The following is a 26461-nucleotide window of genomic DNA, read 5'->3' as shown; positions in this document are numbered from 1 at the left end:
CTACAAAGGCAGGGAAAGATTCCAAACAGATCTTAAAGTTGGACTGTTCCACTGGGAGCATTAAGGCCTCGCCAACACACAGCAGGAGGTTTCTCCTAAACTGACCACCAGATGGCAGGTATGTCACCAGGCACTGTGGGTAACAATCCCTTTACCGGTTTCCTTACTTGAGGGTTCTCAGGACAGAGCTACACATTGCACACAAGGACATTTTGGAACTGAAATTTAGTGGCAGCACTTGTGTAGCCCAACACCTCGGCTAACATTCCTAAAGGACCAAGGCCACGAATGTACAGCTTTGCTCCAAAACCAGGATCACATAAAGGCAATCCAGTTAAGTGGATTTAAGTGGAAATGTAGCAATATTTGTTCAGCGTGTTTAGATATTAAAGTCAGAATTAGATGCTCATGGTTTGATTCTATGGGTAAATAAACCCTACCCTCCTCAAACTCCATTGCCACCCCTTCAAGTTCCCACCCAACCAAGTTGAGAAAAAGAAACAGAACGGTTATCAAACGTGCTGGTGCAGGGCTTTACAGTTCCACACGTGGGTCAGTTTCACATGCTCAATGCTACTTCCGTGGACTATTTCACTGTTCAAACTGACCATCCAAGCACAAAAACCCCTTCTGATATTTTTAATACTTCCTTCCCATCAACAGTTCTCCCAACACTGAAAAATCTGCAAATCCTAAGTTCACTTTACTACTAATCCCAAACCCCAAATAAAACATTAACATGAATTCATTAACCCGAGGCCTCTTTTGAAAGATACAACTGCCCAAATACTATTTTGTGTGATTTGCAGTTAGCCAAATAAGTATCCATCCAGCCCCAAACCAAAATGCCTGCTGCCCTTGTATAGACTCAAGACAATCATATGGTGCCAATTTTAAATACAGTTTTATTTAAGACATTGCATTTTCCACTTAACAATACAGTGCTTATAAAGTGCAATGTTGTATTTCCTTTCCTTGTGCACATATTCCATATTCAAGTATCAAGAATGCCCAGTTTATTAACTATAGCAGCTCAACTTCACTGCCATGGAATTTGCTACAAATTTGGGTCCTTCAAATGTTTTGTGTGGAACAATGCTAGACCTATTCTCAGGTTGGCTTAATCAACCTCTTCAATGGTGGGCCCAGAGGAGGCACCACCAGATGGGGGAGCTCCACCACCAGGGAAGCCTCCAGGCATTCCTCCAGGCATGCCTCCTGCACTCTGGTACAGCTTCGTAATGATGGGATTGCAGACCTTCTCCAGCTCTTTCTGCTGATGTTCAAATTCTTCTTTTTCTGCAGTCTGAAAAACAAAAAACAAAATCCTTTACTATAGGTTCCTCAAAGGAGGAAACTTCCTACCAAGTCAACCTGATGTTCCTAAAATGCAAAGACCTACCATCACATAGGAGTCTTAATTACCAACGAACTCTTGGGTCACTCAGACATCCAAGGAAGGAATCTAAGTTGCCAACATCTGAAGTTCTGGTGGAAACCGCGAATGTATGGACCATTCATCATTGTGACCGATTTGTATTGTAAAATCCCATCTAATCTTGCTGAAACCCCATACCCTCTCCACTCTCAATTTATTAGAAATTACAAACCTGGTTCTTATCCAGCCAGTTGATGATCTCATTACACTTGTCCAGAATCTTCTGTTTGTCCTCATCGTTGATTTTACCCTGAAGCTTTTCATCTTCCACAGTTGCTTTCATGTTGAATGCATAAGATTCAAGGGAATTCTTGGAGGACACCTTGTCTCGCTGCTTCTCATCTTCAGCTTTGTACTTCTCAGCTTCCTGGACCATGCGCTCAATGTCTTCCTTGCTCAAGCGACCTGTGGAAAGTTAACTGGTCTTTTAGACAGGACTTTTGACATTGAACCTTCAGTTATCCTGCCAACCTTAACCATTAATGCTCCAAGCCCATTAGAAGCAAGCCCTTGGGTTCAATGCCCTTGGGCAGATTTTAGAAGATCTATGGTCCCTATGACCCCAGACCAGATCTTTTAAGACAAAGGAAAAAGTGCCAAAGTTGTGCCTACCTTTGTCGTTTGTGATGGTGATCTTATTCTCTTTTCCTGTGCTCTTATCCACAGCAGAGACATTGAGAATCCCATTAGCATCAATATCAAAAGTGACCTCGATCTGAGGAACGCCACGGGGGGCAGGAGGTATGCCTGTGAGTTCAAACTTGCCCAGTAGGTTGTTATCCTTGGTCATGGCACGCTCACCTTCATAAACCTTGGTAGGAAATGAGAATTACTAAGGAGTTGCAAGCATCACAGCATACCAGTTTACAGACATTCAGGTCAACCAGGAAAGACCTCGCTCAGACATCCAAGGAAGGAATTGGCCAACACAAGACTTCTGGTGGAAACTACGAATGGTTTTGGAATCGATCATCATAGCAGGACAAGTCTTCCCAAAATCTCATAGGACCTGAAGCATAACTGAATCGGTACCAATACAGTAAAACATACCTGAATGAGCACACCAGGCTGGTTGTCAGAGTAGGTAGTGAAGGTTTGGGTCTGTTTGGTAGGAATGGTAGTATTGCGCTTGATGAGAACAGTCATGACTCCACCAGCAGTTTCAATGCCGAGAGAAAGGGGAGTGACATCCAACAGCAGCAAATCTTGAACATTTTCAGATTTGTCTCCAGAAAGGATAGCTGCCTGCACAGCTAAAACAAAAACGTTTAGTTAAGAAAAAATAAAATAAATACAACCTCGTTACCTAACAAACGTCTATCGCTCAGACATCCAAGGAAGTTAGACCATCATCAGCTTAAGCTTTTGGTGGAAACTACGAATGTTTAAGAATCACTCATCATAGCGAGTCAGCGTGGGGCTTTCAAGACCACCTGTTAGAACCATTTAATTCGAATAGTGGATTACCTGCACCGTAAGCGACAGCTTCATCAGGGTTGATGCTCTTATTCAGTTCCTTCCCGTTAAAAAAGTCTTGTAGAAGTTTCTGAATCTTGGGGATACGCGTAGAGCCACCCACCAAGACAATATCGTGGATCTGAGACTTGTCTAGCTTGGCATCCCGAAGGGCTTTCTCTACAGGGTCCAGCGTGCCACGGAACAGGTCAGCGTTTAATTCTTCAAACCGGGCACGAGTAATAGAGGTATAGAAGTCGATTCCTTCATATAGAGAATCAATCTCAATACTGGCCTGGGTGCTGGAAGAAAGCGTACGCTTGGCGCGCTCACAAGCGGTACGGAGGCGACGGACTGCCCTCTTGTTCTCGCTGATGTCCTTCTTGTGTTTGCGCTTGAACTCCGCAATAAAATGGTTTACCATTCTGTTGTCAAAGTCTTCTCCACCTAAGTGGGTGTCTCCAGCAGTAGATTTGACCTCAAAGATCCCGTCTTCAATAGTGAGGATTGACACATCAAAAGTGCCACCTCCCAAGTCAAAGATCAGCACATTCCTCTCAGCTCCAACCTGCAATTAGAATACAGGTGATTACTCATCCAAATCTCCAATGGCTTAAGTCAGTCGTTAAATGAATCCCAGCTCCACAAAGGATACATACCTTTTTGTCTAAGCCGTAAGCAATAGCAGCAGCTGTTGGCTCATTGATGATTCGAAGTACATTAAGACCAGCAATAGTTCCAGCATCTTTGGTAGCCTGACGCTGAGAATCGTTAAAATAGGCAGGTACTGTGACTACAGCATTAGTAACAGTCTAGAAATATAGAAAAAACAAAACCGTGTTAGAGATCAGTTCATAAATCTGGCAATACTCCCATCTCCGTCTACTTCTGCGTGTACTGAAGATAGCAATCACATGCTTTCTAAAGATAAGGCAGTCAGATTACTAATGTGTGTCCTTCAATCAAAACCCCATGCATGAATTCATCAGGGAATCTAGTGCATAATGCTCAACTTCCAGCCACGTGGTCTCTAGGATTAGCAGGCTACTCACCTTCCCAAGGTAAGCCTCTGCGATTTCCTTCATCTTTGTCAAAACCATAGAAGATACCTCCTCTGGATAGAAACTTTTGGTCTCTCCCTTGTATTCTACTTGGACCTTGGGCCTGCCAGCATCATTCACCACCATGAAGGGCCAATGCTTCATATCAGATTGAACAACAGCGTCGTCGAATCTACGTCCAATCAGGCGTTTGGCATCTATAAAAGTTTCAGGTCAAGTGTTACATTGCATCTACCAAGTAAGAACCCTAGCACACCATTACTGAAATGTGAAGATCAGAGACCTAGCAACCGAACTCCACATTAGTCAAATGGACTCAAGTTCTCTCTGGCAGGATTGCTCAGATTTCCTCATCTGATACCCTATTTTTAGCAGTTAAGAGTACAAAATTACCAGGTAAATTCTTAAAAAGGCTTTTCCTATTTTCAAAATTTTCACGGCTACCTTACATTGATAAACTTTGAACTTTCTCATTCAGTCTACACCACTTAAAACTCAAGGCATGTTGCTCAAAATTAACAGCTTACCAAAAACTGTGTTGGTGGGATTCATTGCAACTTGATTCTTTGCAGCATCACCGATCAATCGCTCGGTGTCAGTAAAGGCGACATAACTTGGGGTGGTTCGGTTTCCCTGATCGTTGGCAATTATTTCCACTTTCCCGTGCTGGAAAACACCCACACAGGAGTAGGTGGTGCCAAGATCAATGCCAACTGCAGGTCCCTTAGACATAGTTGCTGGAAGAAAAAAAAGCCCAGGGTTTGGAAAAAAAACAAAAAAAAACACCAGCACTTGGAAACGCTTCCTGCTCCTCAAACTATCAGGTATGGACACTTTGGTAAAAAGATTACACTAGCACCTCCCCCCAGAAACACTGCCCTTGTCGGAGGAAACCACGCGGGAGGGCCAGAGCGAAAAATGCTGCAATCGGGGTGTTACCGTGCCAACCGCGGGCGAGTCCGGCCCTGAATCAAGCACCTGCCCGGAGGGTCTGCGACAGGAGCACGTGGCCTCGACTCAGCGCAACCTTCTCCAACCCCACCCCCCACCCCACGCTCCGGAGCCAACACAATACGGCCTGCATGGCGTGCTCAGAAGCCCCCTCCCCCCACGTTGGGCCCGTGCCAAAAGCGACTTCCTCTTTTTGAGAGCCTAGGGAAGGGTCCGCTCCAGGGGGCCGGCTGGACTTCCCGTGCCCCGCAAACGGATGCGGCCCACGCCCAGCCCTCCCCGCGGGCACCGCCCTGACCCCGCGGCGACCATCACGGCCTGCAGTCCACGTCCCGCTTGCCCGCAAGGCCGGGTCCGCCGCCTCCCCGTAAGGAGCGCGCCCCAGGCGGGCAGGGGCCTGGGGGGCCCCCCCACCTACAAGAAAATGATCAGAAGCCTCTGGGCCTCTGCAATCCCGACCAGCCCGGTGGTGGTAGGTTGCACGTTTCTTAGAAACTCCCAAAAGCTCAGAAGACAAGCCTTACCTTCAGTATGGGCCCGGCCCCGCTTGCCAAAGAAACAGCTACCTGGAGAGCTAACGCCGCGTTGAATGAGGCCGGTTTCCGCCCGCCACCCTGTCTCTTATACCCTGCCTCAGAACCTTCCAGAAGGGGCCCACCCCTGCCGGCTGCCCATCATGACTTCCTCGACCAATGGGCACGCGGCCATCTCTGTGAGCCCCAATGACTAAGCCGGCTCTACCCTCGGGCCTCGCCCACTCCCGCCCCCATCCCACCCCACCTCGCGATGACGCACTCACCGCAGCGTTCTGGAACTTTCATTCTCGCCCCCGCTCTCCGAACGGCCCCGGGGAAAGGGAGGGTGGAGCCGTGAGAGCCCGCGCGCGGGAGTCCTCAGTCACCCCAGGCGCGGGGGGCCGGGCCGGGGGAGGGGGGGTGCATCCGCTTCTGCGCATGCGCTTCCCGTCAGCGCGGGCGGGAGCGGACGGAAGGAAATGGAGGAAGAGGGGCGGGCAATTTTGGAACTAGCCAATGACAGCAGCACTAGCCGCAATCTGGATCGACGTGCAACCGGGGGAAGACGAGCGTAGGGCCTGAAGGGAGGGGTCCGGACCCGGCAGCCCGGGAGCGAAGACGGAAGTGGAGCGAGGACAAAATGGCCGCGAAGGTTGTTGCGCCCCTCCCCCCCCTCCGTCCTCGTTCTGTTTTCCCCACCCCCCACTTCGGCGTTGTAGAGGCTCATTTAGGCCCTCCCGGATTCCACGTTCGTATGTTTCGTACCTAGGGTGCCTTTGGGCTAAGTCGGCCTTCTAGGAACCGGGAGGAATGTTCCCACCCCTGAGCGCTACTAGGGTGTCTTGCCCAGGGACACACAGATCTGTGGCTGGAGGGAGCCGCCTGGCCCCACTTGGGTGTAGGAAGAGACAGGTTAGCCAGGCCAAGCCTCCAGAACCCTCAGTCACCGTGGCACCTGGAGGCCGGCAGCCCTCGAGGCCGAGGTTGGAGGGGCTCCGGCTTTTCAGAGCCTTTAAGGCCGGATGCTGTGCCTGGACCCTCGACAAAATAAGTGGCCAAAGCCGCTTCCCCGACCCCAGACAACTCCGCCACTCCCCACCTCCCGCCAAGAACAGGTTTGGCGTCTCGGCTCTGCCTCTGCATTTGCCCAAGTCCCGCACCTCGCAGTTATTTGTGAAAAAGAAAAGCTTAGCCAGATTTTTCCGTGGAGGAGAATCAGGCATTAGGAACCTGGGTTCCGGTAGCCCCGTGTCCTTGATTTAGACTCTCGGAGCTGCTTTTATTTTCAGTAACATGATGTAATGTCTTTCCTGCCTTGACTTATAAAAAACTAAGCGACAGATCGTTCAGAGGCATCTTGAAAACATTACTAATCGACTCCACGAAACAGTACTACTTAGAATTAAATTGTGGTGCATGGTGGCAGGTATTTAGGCCTTGTCATTCTAAGAGCCTTTCTCAGTACCTGGAAATGTTTTCCAGTGTGTTCTTTCAAACAGGCAGGGCAGCTGATACTCTTATTTGATAGATAAAGGGGCAGATAGATGAAAAGATTTTTTTCACACTATCTGACACAGTGGTGTGGCCGGAATTAGAAAGACCTTCCAGACAGTGCCTCCAGAAAGGGTGTCACAAGAGTGAGGACACCTTGTCCTTGTCAAAGCCAGTAAAGCCTACAGACGGATTCAAACATACGAAGGAGACATTTTCTTTTCACATTTGCTTTTTCCGGGGCAATGTTGGCTTGAGTACATGGAGGTATATACTTAATTTCTTCCCACCTCCCAAAATACTAATTTTATATGGTGTTTTCGCAGCATATAAAGTGCTTTCATTTGTTATATCATTCAATCATCAAAACAGTTTTCTGAGATGTACATCCGGTATGAGGAGAAAAATGAGGTTCAGAGATGTTACTTGTGGAAGGATTAACAGCTAGCTGAGCTCAAATGGAACTTAGCTCTTTTGATTCCAGAATCTTTGGTCTGTGTTTGTTTTGTTTTTTTATTTTTTTAATGTTTATTTATTATTTAGAGACGGAGCGTGAGTGGGGAGGGGCAGAGAGAGAAGGAGACACAGAATCTGAAACAGGCTCCAGGCTCTGAGCCGTCAGCACAGAGCCTGAGGAGGGGCTCGAACTCACAAACCGCAAGATGGTGAGCTGAGCCGAAGTCGGAGGCTTAATGGACTGAGCCACCCAGGTGCCCCTGGTCTGTTTTTTAGTTACACTACAGTGTAATTTTCTTTCTAGAAACACCTATAACTTCAACTCCAGAAAGTGGAAGATGTGTGCTGTGGGAGGCTCCTTTCAATTTTCTTTGGTATCTACTGTCTTCTCCCACTCAACCTATCAAGGACAGTCTCTGAACTATGCCCTACATATCACAGTTTTTAACTAACCTCTGAACTACCCACATTTTAACTACTGAACCATTGGAAAATGGAACAAGGGCCAAACCACCTAACAGCAGTGATTAAAGTAGAGTAGATAACCAGTTTCCAGTCATTCAAAAGTACATTGTAGTACTTGAACTATGCTCTTATTACATAGAATGATTCAGAGTTTGTGGATTTAAAGGTCAATAAGATGACTGTCCTGTCTCCACCTCTTTAAATGCACAAGGTTTCAAACACATACAGGATGGAAAATTAAAGTTTGGGGCATAGGAACTGCAGTGAAGAAGTCTGAGGGCTTGGGTTTCTGACTGGGGAATGGAGCCCTTAACATATCTGAGCCTGTCACATGTTCTAAGTGCTCTGTGTATATCACCTCCTCTAATTCTGTGAACTTTGTTTCGGATTCATTTGAATCTCTTGTATTTACTTCTTTTGAGATTTATTTGAACCCCCAAGTGTGGAGTTCTGTTGGCACTTGACCTTGGCATAAAATATTTGCTTAAGAAACACTATTTATTTTGGTAAAGTCTTTTAGAGCAGGCACTCTGCCATAACTTGGTATCTCCAGTACTGCTTACCATCTTGCCTTGTGAGAAAATAGTACTTGGTATATTTGGGACTGAAATCAATAAATAATAGATCCTATGTAGGCTGAGTTCTTCCATTCCTCTTTTGTCAGCAAGCTAATGAACAAATTTCCAGTGCAGGTTATACGAGCTTCACCTTCTACAGTATCACCTTTACTTATTTATTTTTTAATTGCTGATACAGATGCATCTGTAATAAATATTTGGTTTTTGTGATCAAATACAGTCTCAATTACAAGGCAACTTAGAAGTTAAAATATGAACAGTTTAACACCAGAAATGAAGCAAAATTCTCCATCTTTTTGCATGAGCCATTCAGAAAATATTTTTACACAGTGTAACAGCAAGGGCATCAACTTCATTATTTTCCAAATTTGTTTGGTTTATATGTTTTATTGAAATGGTTATTCTCTAAACATTCACACCATTCCATCGTTATCTTCTTCCACAAACATTTTTTCCTTCTACCTTTTAGTTATTTTACCATTTTGTTTGTTTCCCATTAAAGGATCAAATGTATTTGACTTGCAGTGTTAATGGAAATATGGCTTGAAACCTGTAGTGTCTCAAAACTGTATCTTAAGCCCAGAATTTGCCATGTCTGAACCCAAAAGCCAGACTCCAAGAGAAGTGCACTATCATTGCTAAGACTTGAACATCTTACCTCAGAATTTTCAATTCCTTAGAATTTCTCAGATTTTAGGTAGTTATCTGTGATTTTTTTTTTTTTTTGTAGATTTCCACTGTGAATAGATTTCCAAAATAATCTGGATATCCAACTGGTATTTGTCTTTTAATAACTAACAGGCTTAAATAATCTAAATCTCCATATCATGCAAAGGGGACCGATTCCTGCTTTCAAAGGCATAGGCAGGAAACCTTAGGTTCAAAGGTAGAAATAATGATAAGAACAAATTGCTTGTGATGGTACAGCCACAGCCTCCGTAGTGTACTTGTTTGGCTCAGGTACCGTAGGAATAAGAATTCTCAGAATCACATAGCAGAAGTGATATGTTATCACACTACCAGAAGAATAAAAAAGTAGAGTAAGGAAGGGAGTTAATATCTTACAATGAGGCAGTGTTAGTATAAGAAGCATTCCAAATATGCCAGCCTTCTTAAATTAATAGACATTCTTTACATTACTTCCTCAATGTCTCCTATTTCCCACCTTTTTTTTAAGAGGAAGATAAAACTCAGATTACAATTTTCACCCAGGGATCAACCCCTGTTTCTTAAAGAACCTTAGAAGGAAATGCATTTGCAATATCCGAGGGCTCTATTGTGAGAAACACAGACGTGAAAAAACAGAGAAATGGGGCAAAATCTCAGATCCACCATTTCTCTTTAAGCATCTGATTCCCATTTTAGAAACCATGCTGTCCTCTCCAAATTCCGCATGATTTTTTTCTTCCCTGCAACCTGCTGCCCTTTTAATAATAAATATTTTGCAATACCAACGGTGATCTGGTGACATCTGCACTGGGGTCCTTGCAGGGCGGTTTCAGGTCTCCCATTCTTGCCACATGATCAGACTAACAGAATAGTTGGTCCGTTTTGATTAACAGAACAGTCAAAAGGATTAAAAAGGCAAGTTCTTGTATTGGAGGCTGCCACTTCCTTTTCATTTTTCACACACCTTTTTTTTCCCCCCATGAATCAACCCTTCTGATGGTTATCCTGGTGAATCATTTCTGTTGTTTCCAGGAGGGTAACAGCTCAAATGTTAGCAGTCACTAATGCAGCCCTGTCCTGCCACCCACTAGTTATCCTCAGCAGCTCTTCCTTAAATATAATTCCCTTTCCTTCCAGCCCACACCTGGACTTCCTCAGAGGCTAGGCTGGGAAATTACCGAAATTCTGTGTCACCCTCTCAGGAGGGAATGGTAATGATGTACTTGCAATGCCATTAGGAAACGGTAATCCTTGATCTTTTTGATAATTTAAGGCTTAGAATTATCAAAAGTCCCAGGTTCATGTCCTTGTCCTAAAATGAAAAGAAATGGAGGAAGCTCCAAGTTTGGTATAATAGTAAACTTCTTTATACCACTCCTTGACATGTTACGGAATATGAAGAGAAAACCGATCTAAGCTCCCTTTCTAGTCATAGTCAGTCTTGAAATTCTGATTTCATATGTTCTCAGAAGAGAATGCAAGGATATGTCACATGATCTTTCAGCATCTCTGAACAAGCTCTTTTTCTCTAGAAGACTTCTGAGAACATTGTCAAATGACACATAGTGAATGTTTTCTTGCTCCAGAGATATCCAGCAGGAAAGTCCTTAGAGACCTCAGACTTGAGGGAAAGTCCACAATTGTTCCAGTATAGATTTCTGATATCTGTCAGTGACCCTCTGAACATGATTAAGGTGGAAAGTTTTTTGCAGTCCCTGGTCACACGTTTTGGATTCCTCTCTTAGTTCTCTTACTGTTCACTAGAAGTAGGGAGATTAGTAGTGGATAGAGTGGGAAAACTGGCACCGCCCGCTAGTTCAGCGCCTTGTGAAATTAACATCCAAACCTTACGGTAAATGAAATCAGGTCAGAAGAAACGTTACTTCCGTCTTTGAAATTTCTCAGAAGTGATATGCCCAGTACCTGGTGCAGCTAGGTGTAATATAAGGCTGTGGGTTCCCCTTGACTCTGAATAATCACAATAATCCAGTAGATTTGCAGAAATGCATAGAAAATTTATGAACACCACCTCATTTCCCCTTGACTATGGTGAATCAAAGTACTGATACAAAACATTTCCGGTGAGAAGTTTTAAGTGTGTTCAGTTCCCCTTTCCCCAACTTTTTCCACCACAGGTCCTGGCCAACAAACACACGGAGTTGGACCCCTGCTTTTCCCCACTCTGGTCTCAAGGCACCACGAGATGCCTTTTTGGAGATGAGCAGTTTACATCCTTTTTCTTGTTCAGTGTCCTAGAAAGAAAGCGCTCATTTCGATCCATTCCACGCAATGCTCACCGCTACTTAAATGACCGGTCGTCTGGTTCCAGGGGGTTGTGTGGCTGGTGACTGAGCTTCAATGACTAGAAGAGTCCTAAGATCCTGACTCCTAGGAAAGCACGGGAGTCAAGTCCACTCTAATTCAGACGGTTTGCAAGGCTCTGCTCTGGCTGGGGATCATGCCGGGTGTGGTTCTGCTTTGGTCAGGGTAGCATGGTAGACTTTCTTTGGTTCAGAACCTCTCCCCGCTGGCCCCACCAGGCTGTATGCATGGGTGGCCAGCCCCGGCTGGGGTGCTGCTTCTGTCGACAGCGTCCGCTGGCTGCGTGAGGCACTATTTGCTGTGGAGCGAGTGGAGGAAGAACCAGAGCGTGAGCTTCGAGAGCCTGAGGAAGAGGAGCTAGGTTTCACCAGGCGGGCTTTCGGGGCTTCCGCGTCTTCTCTGAGGAGGAAAAAAACCAGCAGAGGTAAACTTTAACACCGGCAAGACTATGATACACCTTCCACTACGGTTGCTTCCTTCTGAGGCTTCCCAATAAATTCCTCAAGCCGTAAACTTCACATTATACCACTGGAAGGCAGCCATTTAGGGGAAGAGGGACTTCCCCAGTCGCTGAGACTTAGCGGTTGACTTAGGCAAATGGATGTTTTGTTAGCCCTGAAGTCAACTCTATTACTCTGGGAGAGTACACGCTTACCATTGAGATTGATCTGGGGTTTGTCTACGCAAACCCTTTCACGGCCCATCAGTTATGCTCATTCCTTATTATAGGCCCTTCATAAGTGGACACGAATCCGAAGTAATGTAAGGTTGATCTTTTAATTACCAGTTGAGGATAGACCGTTTCACGATAAAGGCAAGGGAAACCAGACTTTCTGTCCCTAGGCTGGAACTCCTTGCCTACCAGAATAATCCTTTTAACAGATTCACAGTTAAGAGCAAATGGGACATTTATGTTCCCTGGTCACTACGGAGCTGGAAAGGAAGCCTAGGACAAGGGATTTTGGAGGGAGGTTTACCGAATTTCATTAGGTCTCTCTTCTTCCTCATATCTCTCTTTGTCTTTCCTTCGGATTAGCAGCCATACCAGGAGGAATGTCAGCAGGGCTCCAGCCACCATGCCTGTCACCGCTCCTGCAATCATGCCGATGCTTTGTACATCTATTTTCTCAGAAACAAAAGCAGAAGTAAAACCAAACATAAGCTAGGGAACGCATGAACTTAAAAACATAAGCCCTGGGGGTGCCTAGCTGGCTTACTCTTGATTTGAGGACTCTTGATCTTGGGGTCGTGAGTTTGAGCCCCATATAGGGGGTAGAGTTTACTTAAACAAACAAACAAACAAACCCATAAGTCCTGGACAGGATGGGTATTTCCAGATCTTTCTATCTTTTGGAGTTTCCCATTTACCCTTGATGTATGACTGTCCTTCTTGGTATTGAAAGGTGGCAGAATATGCCACCCCAAAATATGCCTCTTTGCTATTAGGACTGTTTTAACCTAATTTTTTTTTCTTAATGTTTATTTTTGAGAGAGAGAGAGAGAGAGAGAGAACAAGTGGGGGAGGGGCAGAGGCAGAGGGAGACACAGAATCCGAAGCAGGCTCCAGGCTCAGCACAGAGCCTGTCGCGGGGCTCAAACTCACCAACCACAAGACCATGACCTGAGCCAAAGTCGGACACTTAACCGACTGAGCCACCCAGGTGCCCCTAAGCTGATTTTTTTAAAGTAGGCTCCACACCCAGCGTGGTGCTTGAACTCACAACCCTGAGATCAAGAGTCAAGTCCTATTCTCTACTAACTGAGCCAGCCAGATGCCCCCTTAATCTGATTATTTTTGAGAAACAGCAGACACAGGAGAAGTTCTAAAAACAAAGCACAAGTTCCCCTTTTATAAGGGAAATTTACATTTATAGAGGAAATCTCCCTCCGGTCCCCTCCTGGACCTAACACATTTCTTTAGGGAGCTGACAGATTCACACGTTTGTAAATACAGTTAGCTACACCAGTTGAATGGTCACTGCAACTACCGAATTTATTTTCACGGTCACCACGTCCTCCCGGAAAGAAAGATTTTGGCCTTGACCTTACTCTTACTTGCGATGAAAGGTGCTGTACGCCAAACCATGACGCGACCACAGGAATAAACTGTTTGGATACTTACGCTGTACAGTCACTCGCACCACACAGCTTTCCTTCCCGGCCTCGTTGCCTGCTGTGCACTGGTAGAGCCCAGAGGAGGACATGGTGAGATTCTGCAGCAGAACGCGTCCAGGGTTATTGTAGTCTACATAAGCAGAAGGAACGACTGTAATCCCCTGAGTGACAGGGCCTCTGTATTGTTTGCTTCAGTGCATCATTGACCTAAGATTCTCTAACACAATTTGGTGAGGAGGAGATGGTAGATTTCTTGGAAGACGGAAAAGGCAAACATTCTTTTAACGTGTGCGTCCGCCAAGAGTTACAAAAGACTGTGAACGTGTAAGGGACACCAAACACAATCGTTTAGATACAATGGCTACGCAGTATATTTCTTCCTCATTTCTTCTGCCACTTTTAGGTGCCATTTGAGGAGGGAAAGGATGGATTTTTCTCTTTTCCTGTCCCGGTTGACGGATGAAAAGTAGGAGCTCAGGGAGATTTGGCCGTGCATTCAAGGTCACGTGGTGAGTTGCTGACAAACGGGATTTAGGATTCATGGCTAGAGGACCATTCTGTGGTCTCAGCAGACTGATGGGAAGGTGACTTACCAATCCTGGACCTGGGAGGGAGATGCTCATCCTCTCCCTCCTTCTCCCGAACTCGCTGCCAGTCATACACGATGGGCTTTGTGCCAGAGGCTGACTCACACTGCAGAGTCAGGTCACTTCCTTCCGTCAGCTCTCCTTCCAACTCACACTTGGGCTTTGATGGCCTCACTGGCAAAAAGAAAGAAGCTTCAAAGATGGCCACACACCAGACTCCATGGAAGAACTATGTCCTGTTGAGTTGTTTCTCTAGCTGGCCATCATCTGGTCAACTTTTGGGTGGGGATTCAGTAGCCTTTTGCTACCTAACTATGCTTTACACCACCCCCAGAAATACACACCCCCTCCATCCCCTGTGTGTGCGTGTGTGCACGTGCGCGCGCGCACACACACACACACACACACACAAAATTCTGGCTGCTTCCAGTGGTGCTGTTGTAATTTGCAGAGGCTCCCTCAGAAACCTCCTCATCACTTCTCAAAGAGGACACTGTTCTTTAATTAGAAATTTTAGGGGTGTCTGGGTGGCTCAGTCAGTTGAGCATCTGGCTTCAGCTCAGGTCATGATCTCACGGTTTTTGACTTCGAGCTTCGCGTCGGGCTCTGTGCTGACAGCTCAGAGCCTGGAGCCTGTTTTGGATTCTGTGTCTCCCTCTCTCTCTGCTCCTCCCCTGCTCATGGTCTGTCTGTCTGTCTCTCTCTCAAATAAACATTAAAAAAAAAATTTAAATAAAAAAAATAAAGAAGAAATTTTAGGAAAGTTGAGTGTGATTCTACTAATACTGAAACAGGGACAGAAGTCTGTTAACTCGGAAGCAATTAAATGGAACTCAGCAGCTCTCGCTGTCAGAAACCAGAAAGGGAGTTGAATCGTACCTGTGAGATTTAAGTTAAATACAAGAACACCACTTAAACGTCAAAGGAGATTTAAATTTTGTAATGCACTACCAGGGAAAATTGTGATTCTTCTTTCTCCTTTCATTACGTCTAAAATATAGAACATAAACTATAGAGCATACACACTTCTTTCCGGAAACTGGACTAGCTGATCTCTGCATGCATAATGCAGGGTATTGAAAAGTTTCATACCCCCATGATTCATTTGGCTATTCCTCACAGAGACCTTATTACTAAGATATAGGCGTTTACCTTGGTGCTGTCTTACCTAAGACTTTTAAGGTGACGTGGCTCCACACATAGCGCCCTGAATTCTTCACCTTGCAGGTGTACCGGCCCTCATCACTGGGCTTCAGAGGCTCAATCTGTAGGGAAGCATCTCCTGCCAGGAAATTGGAAGCAAAGGCCACTCGGCCCTTCTGTTCCTCAGTCAAGTTACTGTAGACATGATGACTGGAGTAAGTGATCACCTGTGGGACAGACCAAGGCAGGGTCAAGCAATGTGGCCCTCAGCCTTCCTCTCTTGCTGATGTCAAGATAAGGGATGAGAACACTCCTAATGGAACAATGCAGCCAAGACTGGGGCTGATTCTAAGGGTCCAAAAGACCTCTGTTCTAAATGAAGTTAAAAGCACAATATGTTTCTCTAGGCCTTTCTCCTCCTTCCCAAAATAGCAACACTTCATATTTGTGCACGTTTTAATTACAGAGTAGCAACTGTTTCACTAAATTCTCAGAACCATTTAATTTAATTTTTTTTTTTTTTAAGGTTTCTTTCTTTCTGAGACGGAGGGAGACAGAGCAGGAGTGGGGGAGGGGCAGCGAGAGAGGGAGACCCAGAATCGGAAGCAGGCTCCAGGCTCTGAGCCGTCAGCACAGAGGCCGACGCGGGGCTCGAACTCACGAACTGTGAGATATGACCTGAGACGAAGCTGGCCGCTCAAGCGACTGAGCCACCCAGGTGCCCCAGAACCATTTCATTTCATAGGTAAGGAATTTTAAACTTGAGTTACTTGTGTAATCATGACCACACAGCTAAGGCAAGGAAGGAAGCTGACGCACAATAAATGCGTCAAGAGCTGGCTGTGAGGAGAACTGGCAGAATGGCACGGGAAGGAGACTTTCTAACTTTTGCATTTCCTACGAACTGCTTGTGAGCTGTTCAAAATACACAACACTCAGGGCAGCTGGGTGGCTCAGTCAGTTAAGGTCTGACCTCGGCTCAGGTCATGATCTCGCAGTTCGTGGGTTTGAGCCCCGTGTTGGGCTCTGTGCTGACGGCTCAGAGCCTGGAGCCTGCTCCGGATTCTGCGTGTCTCTCTCTCTCTCTGCTCCTCTCCCACACACACACACACACACACACACACACACATACACACTTTCTCTCTCTCTCTCTCTCTCTGCCCCTCCCTCACTTGTGCTGTGTCTCTCTCTCAAAAATAAACAAACAAAACATTTTTAAAAAAAATACATAACACTCCTTGTTCTGGGTGCTTTTACATCTAGCTTATTTCTCACATGATTTTTGCAAGTTAAGTAGTCCTCCTCCTGTCTTATCTGTGGTTTCACTTTCCATGGTGTCAGTTACCCAAGGTCTGGAAGCAGATGATTGTCCTTCTGACATATTGTCAGAGGCCAATAGTAGCCTAACACTGTATCACAACGCCTGTGTCGTTCTCTTTGTCCGTCTCATCACAGAGGCACTCTATCATCTCACATCATCACAAGAAGAAGGGTGACTATGGTACAATAAGATTTTGAGAAACCTGTTTCCGATTCTGTGTCTCCCTCTCTCTCTGCCCCTCCCCCGTTCATGCTCTGTCTCTCTCTGTCCCAAAAATAAATAAACGTTGGAAAAAAAAAAAAAAAGGGGGGCGCCTGGGTGGCGCAGTCGGTTAAGCGTCCGACTTCAGCCAGGTCACGATCTCGCAGTCCGTGAGTTCGAGCCCCGCGTCGGGCTCTGGGCTGATGGCTCAGAGCCTGGAACCTGTTTCCGATTCTGTGTCTCCCTCTCTCTCTGCCCCTCCCCCGTTCATGCTCTGTCTCTCTCTGTCCCAAAAATAAATAAACGTTGAAAAAAAAAAAAAGATTTTGAAAGGGGGAGAGAAAAACTATGGTCGTATAACTTTTAAGTCATTTTATTATTAGTTATTTTATTAATGATTGTTAATTTCTTACTCTGCCTTACTTATCAATTAAATGTTATCACAGGTATGTATGTATAGGAAGAAACACAGTGCAGATAGGATTTGGCGTTATTCATGATTTCAGGCATCCAGTGGGGGTTTTGGAACACATCCCACGTGGGTAAGAGGGGGACAGTGTATTCATGATCTCCATTTCACAGACAAGTAGCAGAACTCGGATTTGAACATCACCGTCTAAGGCCATTCAGTTCGTTGTCCCGGTATACCACTTATCTCTCAGCCACTTCCTGTGGCCATCTCCATTCATTTCACTGCTCATTAACTGCTTTTCTAGAAAGTTTGGAAATGAAGGAGGAAAAGCGACACTATCAAATCAATCTGTTTTGTTCTTACAAAAGTTTAGAGTCCAGGGGTTCCTGGTTGGCTCAGTCGGTTAAGTGTACAACTCTTGATTTCGGCTCAGGTCACGATCTCACGGTTTGTGAGTTCGAGTCCCACATTGGGCTCTCTGCTGTCAGCATGGAGCCTGCTTGGGATCCTCTGTCCCCCCCGCTTCTCTCTGTCCTACCCCTGGTCACTCTCTCTCTCAAAAATAAATAAACGTTAAAAAAAAAAAATCAAAAGTTTAGAGGCCAGCCAAAGGGTTTGGAGGAGTTAAAGAGTAGGAGTCCATGCTTAAAATTCAAGTCTAATACTGAGGACTTCATTGTTTGACTTTCCTTTGTGGGGGGTGTCACTGACAATTGGTAAAGGGAAGTCGGGTGGAAAAAAAATGACATCCCTTCCTTCCATAAAATACATGTGAGCCATCATGCCTTTGTTTTTCAAGGCAGGGAAACCAAAGTTTAGATCTCTCTAGCAAAAAAAAAAAAAAAAAAAAAAAAAAAGAGTTTTTGTGAAGTTTCATCTGCCTGCATCACAGCCCATAGTTCTTGAATCCTTCCTGGGTTCTGTTCCTCCTTTGTCTCACCCCTGTTAGTCACAAAAACCATACTGATCCACCAAGACTTCAAGCTATATAACTTCAGCTTTGCCCTTCCTACTACTCATCAATCATATTCTTAAATTCGTTTGATTTTAAATGCCAGCAAACATTTTTTTGGAATGACTGCTTCCCATCAGGTCCGGGGGAGGCTATTCAGATGACTAAAACCCTCTTCCTGTGTTCAAGTGATTTAAAATCTAATGGGATTAACAAGGAGAGAAGTATAAACATAGAAAAAGGATTAATTAACTTGAAATAGTATCAGAGAGAATGTCCCAGAAAAGTTGGAAGCATTCGAGTTAGGCTTTGAAAGATAAGTAGATGAAATAAGAGATAACAGAGGCAGGGTGAAGCGGGCTGCAGGGAGCATTCCAGATACACAGAAGGCACTAAAAACAGGCTTGCAGGCCTAGGGGAGTCTCCCAGGCACATTTCTGGCTGCAGCTGTTCAAATTGTTTCGCTCCGCGCAAGCCCTGAACCCCGTCCTCTATCACAGGATGCTCTACAATGCATCAAATGCTTTCCTGAAAAGATTTGAAGCCATCCAAGAAAACGTCCATCCGTTCTCTCTCCATTATGTCAAAACCCTTCAGTGGCATCCATGTTACCTTCGCCATCTTTCTGAGAAACGAGTTTTCTCCTTTCTCTGCGTACTCTTTTTCATCAGCAACCATGTATTGCGTTCGCATGGCAGGGTACAGGGTCGGGTGCCGGACAACAAGCAGGAATAAGACACCAGAGCCTACCCTGAGGACCTCACACTCTTGTGGGCGACACGTTGGGGAGAAGAAAGTAAGAGAAAAGTAAAGGTAGACCCTGCAACCGATACTAAACTTAAGACATTTTCGGGGTGCCTGGGTGGTTCGGTTGGTTGAGCGTCCAACTCTTGATTTCAGCTCAGGTCATGATCCCAGGGTCATGGGATGGAGCCCTGTGTTGGGCTCCAACGCTGAGCGTGGAACGTGCTTAGGATTCTCTCTCTCTCTCTCTCTCTCTCTCTCTCTCTGTCTTCTTTACGCCTCCCCCCCACTCACGCACTGTCTCTCTCTCTCTCTCTCTCTCTCTAAAATAAAAATAAAAAACAAATAGACTTAAGACATGTTTAGTATTCAATTCCACCCACTCGTTTCAACCAGCACTACTGTTGTGATCATTCTCATCTCTCTGTGCCAACACAGTTTGGGGCCCCAGTTTCATATTTCCAGCTGCGTGGCTGTGTCTGTATTTCTGCCCTCTGCAGCCTGTAACATTGTAAATTGGATGCCAAGTTAATACCAACGTAAAACTCACAGGGGCTCTTTTCCAGCTCAAAAGCCTTCAGTGGCTCCCGGCCACCTCTGAATGATGACCAGATTCAGTCTAGAGTCCTCACAGTGACCTCTGCTTTACCTTCCCAATCTCAGCTCCTATTGGCCACCTCCCCTACCTGCATACTATCAGGTAACATCATCTCCCTTCCATTAATACAGGTTATGCTTTCTTTGTACTCCATGCCTTTGCCCACTGCATTTTCCCACACACAAACTCCCTTTTCTCCATCTCTCCACATAAAGAATTCCCAATCATTCTCTTAAATCCAAAATCAACGTTAACTTCGCGTGACACATTCCCTGTTAATGACACTCAGATTAATGGTCTCTTCTCTTTGCTCTCACCCATAGCGTTTTTTTTGTGTTTTGTTTTGTTTTGCAGCATTTTTATGTGAGGAGAAATCGTGAAAGACTTTGGTCTCATAGGTTGCTGGATCCCCTTCCTGTAAGGCTGGGTGTCGTCCAGGAGAGCGTTGAGGGCATTCAGGTTTTATGTGTCTGTTGCCCTGAATGGTCTTTGGCTAGGCTGTTTTGCAACTCGGCAGTCCTTTCGTGAATACACAGTCCCTGAAAACAGACTCTGTGCTTGGCCCTGTGCTAGAGAGGATACCAATTCAGAGAAAATTGTTCTATGAACGTGTTGAGGACCAGGACGTGCCAAAATACGCCACTTTCACGTGCCTAAGAATTCATTTCAAATGCTGAAGGCGTTTGAGTTCCTGAAGTTCCTTATCAGACCTAAAAGCAGAGCCTCTCAAAAGAATTTGTCCTAAATCCCCTCCTGAGAGCAACTCTAATCTCTTCGAGGAGACCAGAAATCTGGTACCACACCCCCCACCCGGACAGACAAGGTCACAGACTAGCAGATCTCCCATCTGTTCTTCTGAGGGCCCATTTCTTTTCCTCAGAAGTCATTTGCTTTTCCCTAACTGCCCTCCCTCCTCTTCCCTTTCCCCCACTAAGTTAGGCAGACAGCCGAATTCTAGCCACCACTTGAGGTTACTCATCTGTGGGTATTCGCTGCATGCTACATAAATGGTACACAGAAGTTACAAACTTGTTTGTCAGTTTCCTGTTAATCTGTCCCTTGAAATATAAGGGTTGTACATCTGAAATATAAGGGTATGTGTCAATTGCATCTCAGTAAAAAATTTTACACTTTTTAAAGAGAGACAACAAACCAACAAAAATCTTTTGTCAGTCCAATTTATAGTGCCTCAGCTGGAGATCCTAGGAAGAGAAAGGGGAAAAGATATTCTTTTCCCTCTCCTGCAGTTTTAAAAGACAACTTAGAAAAGAAAAGGGTAAAGGGCACCTGGGTGGCTCAGTTGGTTAAGTGTCTGGCCTTTGGCTCAGGTCATGATCTCGCAGTTCGTGAGTTCCAACTCCGTGTCGGGCTGGAGCCCGCTTCCAGCTCTGTGTCTCCCTCTCTCTGCCCCTCCACCACCCCTGCTCACACTCTGTCTCTCTCTCTCCCCAAAATAAATATTAAAAATAAGGGGAAAATTATGACCCTCATATACATAGAAATAGGCCCATGTCAAAGATTTTATTGCACTCACTAATAAATGATGGAACCAGAAAGATTTTGCAACAGGTTCAAATGAGAATTGGACTAAGATTCATAGAATCCTTCAGACATATTTAATTTGCATTTCTACAAACAGGAACCACAGCTATGCGATGGGTAGGAAACAGGGAAATCGCTATGGGCATTCCACGAGTTAATTTCTACTTCTGCGGAAATTAATACGTGAGGAAAATTAGACCCTAATTCATCTCCAGAAAATATGGAGTCTAAGCATGAAGATGATGTCTGGGAGGGACCCTGTATGTGGGAGGTGGAGGCAAGTGTTCCTATTGGGGTAGGGGGGGAGCCTCGAAGGGTTAGATTCCTTGAAGACTGCTCCCCTCTGCCCTGCCCCTACTCCCCGACAGCCTCCTCTGTCAGCAGGTGGCTTCACAGTTCAACTCTGCAAATTGAATAAGGTGGTCAAAGCAGACCTTATTGGAAGGAGACAGGACAGTCAATACTTGAGATGTGGAACTAACCTTGGAGCTTTCTAGGAGAAAGAGAGTTCTAAGTGGAGGAAAAAGCCAGTGCAGAGACCCTAAGGCAGAAGAGTGCCTTGACATACTTGAGGACCAGCAGAGAGGTCAGGTAACTGGAGTAAGCCAGGGGAATTGTAAACGACGAAGTCAGGCAGTGGGACCAGATCCTGCGGGGGCGGGGCTCTGGTCCATTATAAAGATGATGATTGCTTTCATTTTGTGGAAGTGGGGGGCTATTATAGGATCTTGAGCAGAATAGCATCATGATATGATTTATTTTGAGAATAGGCTGTAGGAGGCCAAGAGTGGAAATGGGAAAACCAGTCAAGAGGTTATTCTAGTAAAGATCCAGGCAATAGATGCACAGCCTCTATGGTGGTAACAGTGGAAGAGACAAGAAGTGATCAGATTCAAAGTGTACTTTGAAGATGAAACCAACTGGATCTCCCAATAAACCAACACCCTTCTTTAAGCATTTTTTTAATGTTTATTTTATTTTTGAGACAGAGAGGGACAGAGCATGAGCGGGGGAGGGGCAGAGAGAGAGACACACACAGAATCCGAAGCAGGCTCCAGGCTCCGAGCTGTCAGCATGGAGCCCGACTCGGGGCGAGATCTTGACCTGAGCTGAAGTTAGATGCTTAACGGACTTAGCCACCCAGGCGTCCCGTGACCACCTTATTTAAATGTATATTTGTGGTATGAGAAAAAGAGAGGAATCCAGGACCACGCTCAGGTGTTTGGCATGAGCCTCTGAAAATAGAGAACAGCTACTAACCAAGAGAAGAAAGCCAGGGAGAGGAGGTTTGGGGTCAGAGTGTGCACAGTGAGGGGAATCGGGAGTTTGGTTTCAGATACTTGTTAGACTCCCAGAGGAGGCATAGAGTAAGTAAGCAGTTGCATAAAAATGAGTCAGATATTTGGGGGGGGGGGGGGCGTAGTCCTGGAGATATACATTTGGGGATTCTAAGCTTGTGGATAGTATTTAAGGCCATGAGACTGGATAAGATCCTGGAGGGCACGAATCTACAGATTAAGAAAAGAAGGCATAAGGAGGCTATCCAAATGGTGGGTATCTAAACACAAAGGTTAAAACTCACTAAAATACCACGGGGTTTGGGGGGGGAGGGCGCCTGGGTGGCTCAGTTGGTTAAGCGTCCGACTCTTGATTTTGGCTCCGGTCATGATCTTGAGGTTTGTGGGATGGAACCCCATTGTCGGGCTCTGTGCTGACAGTGCGGAGCCCGCTTGGGATTCCTTCTGTCTTCCTCTCTGCCCCTCCCTCATTCACGCTTTCTCTCTCTCAAAAATCAACATTTAAAAATAAATAAATAAACAAACTTAAAATACCAACCTCAGAGTAAAATTGATAATGCCATCTCGGATCTCTTTCGCTGACTATTCAAGTCCAGCCTTTGCTCACCGTTTCCAGCCTCACCCCTGGATGAGACCGCCTCTGCCTCCTACCCTCTCTTTCCTAGAGACTCAGTGAGTTGAATCCTGAAACCACCTGCTGAGGCAGGAGGCCGTAGGGGAGTAGGGGCAGGGGGAGCAGCCTCGAAGGGCTTCATTACACTCATTATCATACAAATAGAAGACCTCTCCCTACTCCAGCCTGAACACCTGCCCACAGCCTCCCACAGACACCACAGGGAGGTCACTCCTGAACTTCATCTTCACGCAGGGGAATATTCTGGAAAGTACAGGAAATGCATGACTTCAATCAAATGTGCAGTGTTTACTTCCGGACAAAAGTTTTACCTTGAAGTTCTGCATTCTTTTCAACAGGGAGCTGTAAATTACGGGGGAGGCGACAGAGGGAGAGAAAGGGATTTAGCTTCAGGAATTTGGGCTTTAGATCCTAGCTCTGAAATCTGTCTTGGGCAAGGGGCTTCACCTTTTAAAGTCTAAAAGGTATGAAGCCCCGCACGGTCCATGAGTTCGAGCCCCGTGTCGGGTTCTGTGCTGACCGCTCAGAGCCTGGCGCCTGCTTCAGATTCTGTGTCTCCCTCTCTCTCTGCCCCTCCCCATGCCACCCTCTGTTTCTCTCTCTCTGAATAAACCTTAAAAATGAATGAATGAATGAATAAATAAATAAATAAATAAAAAGAAGGTTTGAAGCCCAAGTTTTCTGGAGAAGAATTAAGGTCTAATTTTCTTCACGTATTAAAAGAAAGTTACAAAAACAATTCTTAGCTCCACAAGCTTATAGTACTAATTTTAAGAGCAGATATCTGTGGAAGGACCTCGTTCCTTTGCTCACTGACCATTCAGTGACTACACTGTGACAAATTCAGCACTCGGCCCCGGAGTTAGGAAAATATGCATCAGGCCTAGAAACGAAAATCCATCAACGCGACGTAATACGTTCGGCCAGGGGGTTGTGTTTTTATTTAACAAACACGTATGTGGTATTTATTTTGTGCTAGACACTGTCCTAAATACTTTACAAGTATTAACTCCTCTCATTAAAGAGAAAACCTTGGCAGTGAAACGTTCACGAGATTAAGAAGATTAAGGAAGTGAGTCTCTGAGACAAACTGCTTAGACTTAAGGCCGTTCTTTTGTTTCACAAATACTTAGAGAAGGCCTTCAACGAAGTGGGTACATATATCCCAATCTAAAATGGGGCGGCTGCAGTCTGGTCCTACTCAAGTGGGGCTGTTTTTGTGGGCCCTCCTATGTTCACTAACTCATTACTGCATTCCCATGGAGACTGGGCATCCCAGCAAGGAGTTCTTAGGGCCAGGCAGAGGTTTCTTTCCTATTCTTATCCCTTAAAATGTGACCAACCTTGTGTGCCAGGCTACAGCCAGTAATGTGGAGAAGAAAGGCAAAAGAAATATAGATAAAATTAAATTTCCCTACAACTTGCAGCTCATTGGGGCATCTTGGTGGCTCAGTTGGTTAAGCACCCGATTTTGGCTCAGGTCACGATCTCACCGTTCAGGAGTTCGAGCCCCGCGTTGGGCTCTGTGCTGAGAGCCTGGAGACTGCTTCGGATTCTGTTTCTCCCTCTCTCTCTCTCTCTCTCTGCCCCTCCCCCTCTTGCACCCTGTCTCTCTCTCTCTCTCTCAAAAATAATATACATTGGGGCACTTGGGTGGCTCAACCGGTTAAGTGCCCGACTTTGGCTCAGGTCATGATTTCACCATTTATGAGTTCAAGCCCCGCATTGGGCTCTGTGCTGACAGCTCAGAGCCTGGAGCCTGCCTCAGACTCTGTCTCCTCTCTCTCTGCCCCTCCCCTGCTCACTCTATGCTTATCTCTCTCAAAAGTAAATAAATATAAAAAGATTTTTTTAATAAATAAAAAAAAGAGAATCATTTTTTTTTTTAAAAGAAAGGATAGGTTTCTTGGGGGCTAGTGGAAGGAGTGACCATAGAAATGCCAAATCGCTGAGACAATAGCAAGAGGAGGAAATAAGTTAGTGATAGGAAAAAACCTGGAAGGCTGAGATCTTATCTCCTAAGACTGAAAGTTGGGGGCTGATGTTTGGAGTAAGATGGGAATGCCTAACGGGTGCTCAATTAATGTCACTTTCTTTCTGACTTCTTCCTATTACCTCCTAGGTGCATAATCACTACGAGGAAGTTAGTTTGTACTTCCTAGGAAGAATGAAGAGATTCTAAACCTAGAAACTGGTAAAGCGCTGGGTAATTTTTTTTCTTTTCTTTTCTTTTTATTTATTTTTGAGAGAGAGAGAGAAAGAGAGAGAGCAGGAGCTCAAGCACAAGCAGGGGAGGAGCAGGGAGAGACAGAATCCCAGGTGCTGTCAGCAGGGAGCCCGAAGCGGTCTCCAACTCGTGAGATCATGAGCCGAAATTGAGAGTCAGATGCTTAACCAACTGAGCCAGCCAGGCACCCCAAGAGCTGGGTAATTTTTATGCATTTTGGGGTTTTGTGGGCTTTGGGAAGTTGGTGAACCTTTACACATAGCAGGTACATACAACCGAAGCGTAAGTTTCATGAAATAGCTTTTCCAGTCGGTGGTAAAAAAAAAAAAAAAAAAAAAAAAAAAGTCTGCTCACTTAGAATCCACTACAGGGCCTTGATTTTGAAAACCTTAGCCCCAGGGCTGCACCAGGGCACAGTGATTGAGAGTGAGCTGGCTGGAAAGTCCACCGGTTTACATTCAAATGGGAGCCCCGCCACTTAGAGCTGTGTGATGGGGGTCAGTTAATCAACCTTTCCAAACCTTTAGTTCCTCAATTGTAAAACAGGAATAAGCTACTTCATCGGGTTTTTGTAGCAATGAGAGAATAAGCGCTCACAATTACTTTCATTAGTCTGATTCCGGGTTTACGAAAGCCCCTAAGGGTTTCCAAAATTGTCCAGCCCAGTACCCAAACAACATTAGTCATTCCATACATTTGTATATTAAAGCTTCCCTAGCTGAAAGCCTCCATTTGTTTTCCATCACCTGTGTGCCCTATGGACCAAAGCTTAGCCCTCTGAATGTGGCACCTAAGGCCAGTACAGCCTGGACTCCACCTCATCTTTGGTCCCTGTCCTCACCTCTCTGAAGAGCTTAGTCCCCAAATTCGATGTCCCTTGATTCTGGAACAACACCCTCAGATGTGTCTTTGTCTCAGATCATGCAGTCTTCTTCTTTTGAAATGCTTCTCTTTTATTTTTGCCTACACAACACCTACAGGCCTCAAGATCAAGCTCAAGGGCCAGCTTCTCTGTATTCTAGCCTTTCCTGGCTCCCTGTGTAGAATCACTGACTTCCTCCAGCAAGCCTCAGCCCTTTGGGCAAATCTCCACCATAGCACTTAATACATTCAGGTAGGGCTGACTCCTGAGAACTTTTCTCTCCTTTCCCCCAAATCCTGCCCCCCATTATTATTATTATTATTATTACTTTAGAAGATTTTATTTTTAAGTAATCTCTACACCCAACATGGGACTTGAACTCACAACCCCAAGATCAAGAGTCACGTGCTCTACCGACTAAGCC

General features: G+C 45.5%; 2 protein-coding genes and 2 non-coding genes across 5 annotated transcripts in view; all 4 read right to left on the bottom strand.

Moving 5' to 3' along the window:
* Positions 1-880: 880 nt before the first annotated feature.
* Positions 881-5728, bottom strand: HSPA8 (heat shock protein family A (Hsp70) member 8). Of its 2 annotated transcripts, none has more exons than XM_086678825.1 (9): positions 5705-5728; positions 4482-4691; positions 3946-4151; positions 3553-3705; positions 2906-3461; positions 2489-2691; positions 2051-2249; positions 1611-1843; positions 881-1306 (listed from the first exon to the last, which is right to left on the bottom strand). In XM_086678825.1, the coding sequence occupies exons 1-9, from the start codon at positions 5724-5726 to the stop codon at positions 1121-1123; spliced, it is 1968 nt and encodes a 655-aa protein (XP_086534951.1). In that variant the 5' UTR covers positions 5727-5728; the 3' UTR covers positions 881-1120. The 2 variants fall into 2 exon arrangements, with proteins under 2 accessions (XP_086534951.1, XP_025784114.2); XM_025928329.2 differs by lacking the exon at positions 5705-5728 and adding an exon at positions 5430-5584.
* LOC112866268 (small nucleolar RNA SNORD14) lies at positions 2334-2419 on the bottom strand. The gene has a single exon (XR_003224104.1). It is a non-coding gene; the product is annotated as a small nucleolar RNA SNORD14 (small nucleolar RNA).
* Positions 2759-2846, bottom strand: LOC112866267 (small nucleolar RNA SNORD14). The gene has a single exon (XR_003224103.1). It is a non-coding gene; the product is annotated as a small nucleolar RNA SNORD14 (small nucleolar RNA).
* A 2823-nt stretch (positions 5729-8551) lies between the features above and the next one.
* CLMP (CXADR like cell adhesion molecule) overlaps positions 8552-26461 on the bottom strand; it is a 100223-nt gene continuing 82313 nt past the window's right edge. Inside the window, 6 exon segments of the mRNA XM_086678826.1 lie at positions 8552-11550; positions 11553-11800; positions 12379-12520; positions 13524-13646; positions 14110-14277; positions 15272-15473. Coding sequence (XP_086534952.1) covers positions 11501-11550; positions 11553-11800; positions 12379-12520; positions 13524-13646; positions 14110-14277; positions 15272-15473 — 933 coding nt within the window. The 3' untranslated portion in view covers positions 8552-11500.

The sequence above is a fragment of the Puma concolor genome, chromosome D1, assembly GCF_028749965.1.
Source record: "Puma concolor isolate L17-30 chromosome D1, mPumCon1.1.hap2, whole genome shotgun sequence".
In the NCBI taxonomy this organism is placed as follows: Eukaryota; Metazoa; Chordata; class Mammalia; order Carnivora; family Felidae; genus Puma; species Puma concolor.
This window is presented reverse-complemented; position numbering and strand designations above follow the sequence as displayed.

Coding starts and splice junctions, on each gene's coding strand:
- HSPA8 (XM_086678825.1), bottom strand. CDS start 5,726: ATGAAAGTTCCAGAACGCTGCG. Junction 3,462..3,552: donor CTTACGGCTTAGACAAAAAG/GTATGTATCCTT, acceptor TTCTAATTGCAG/GTTGGAGCTGAGAGGAATGT. Junction 2,692..2,905: donor AGCTGTCGCTTACGGTGCAG/GTAATCCACTAT, acceptor TTTTTGTTTTAG/CTGTGCAGGCAGCTATCCTT.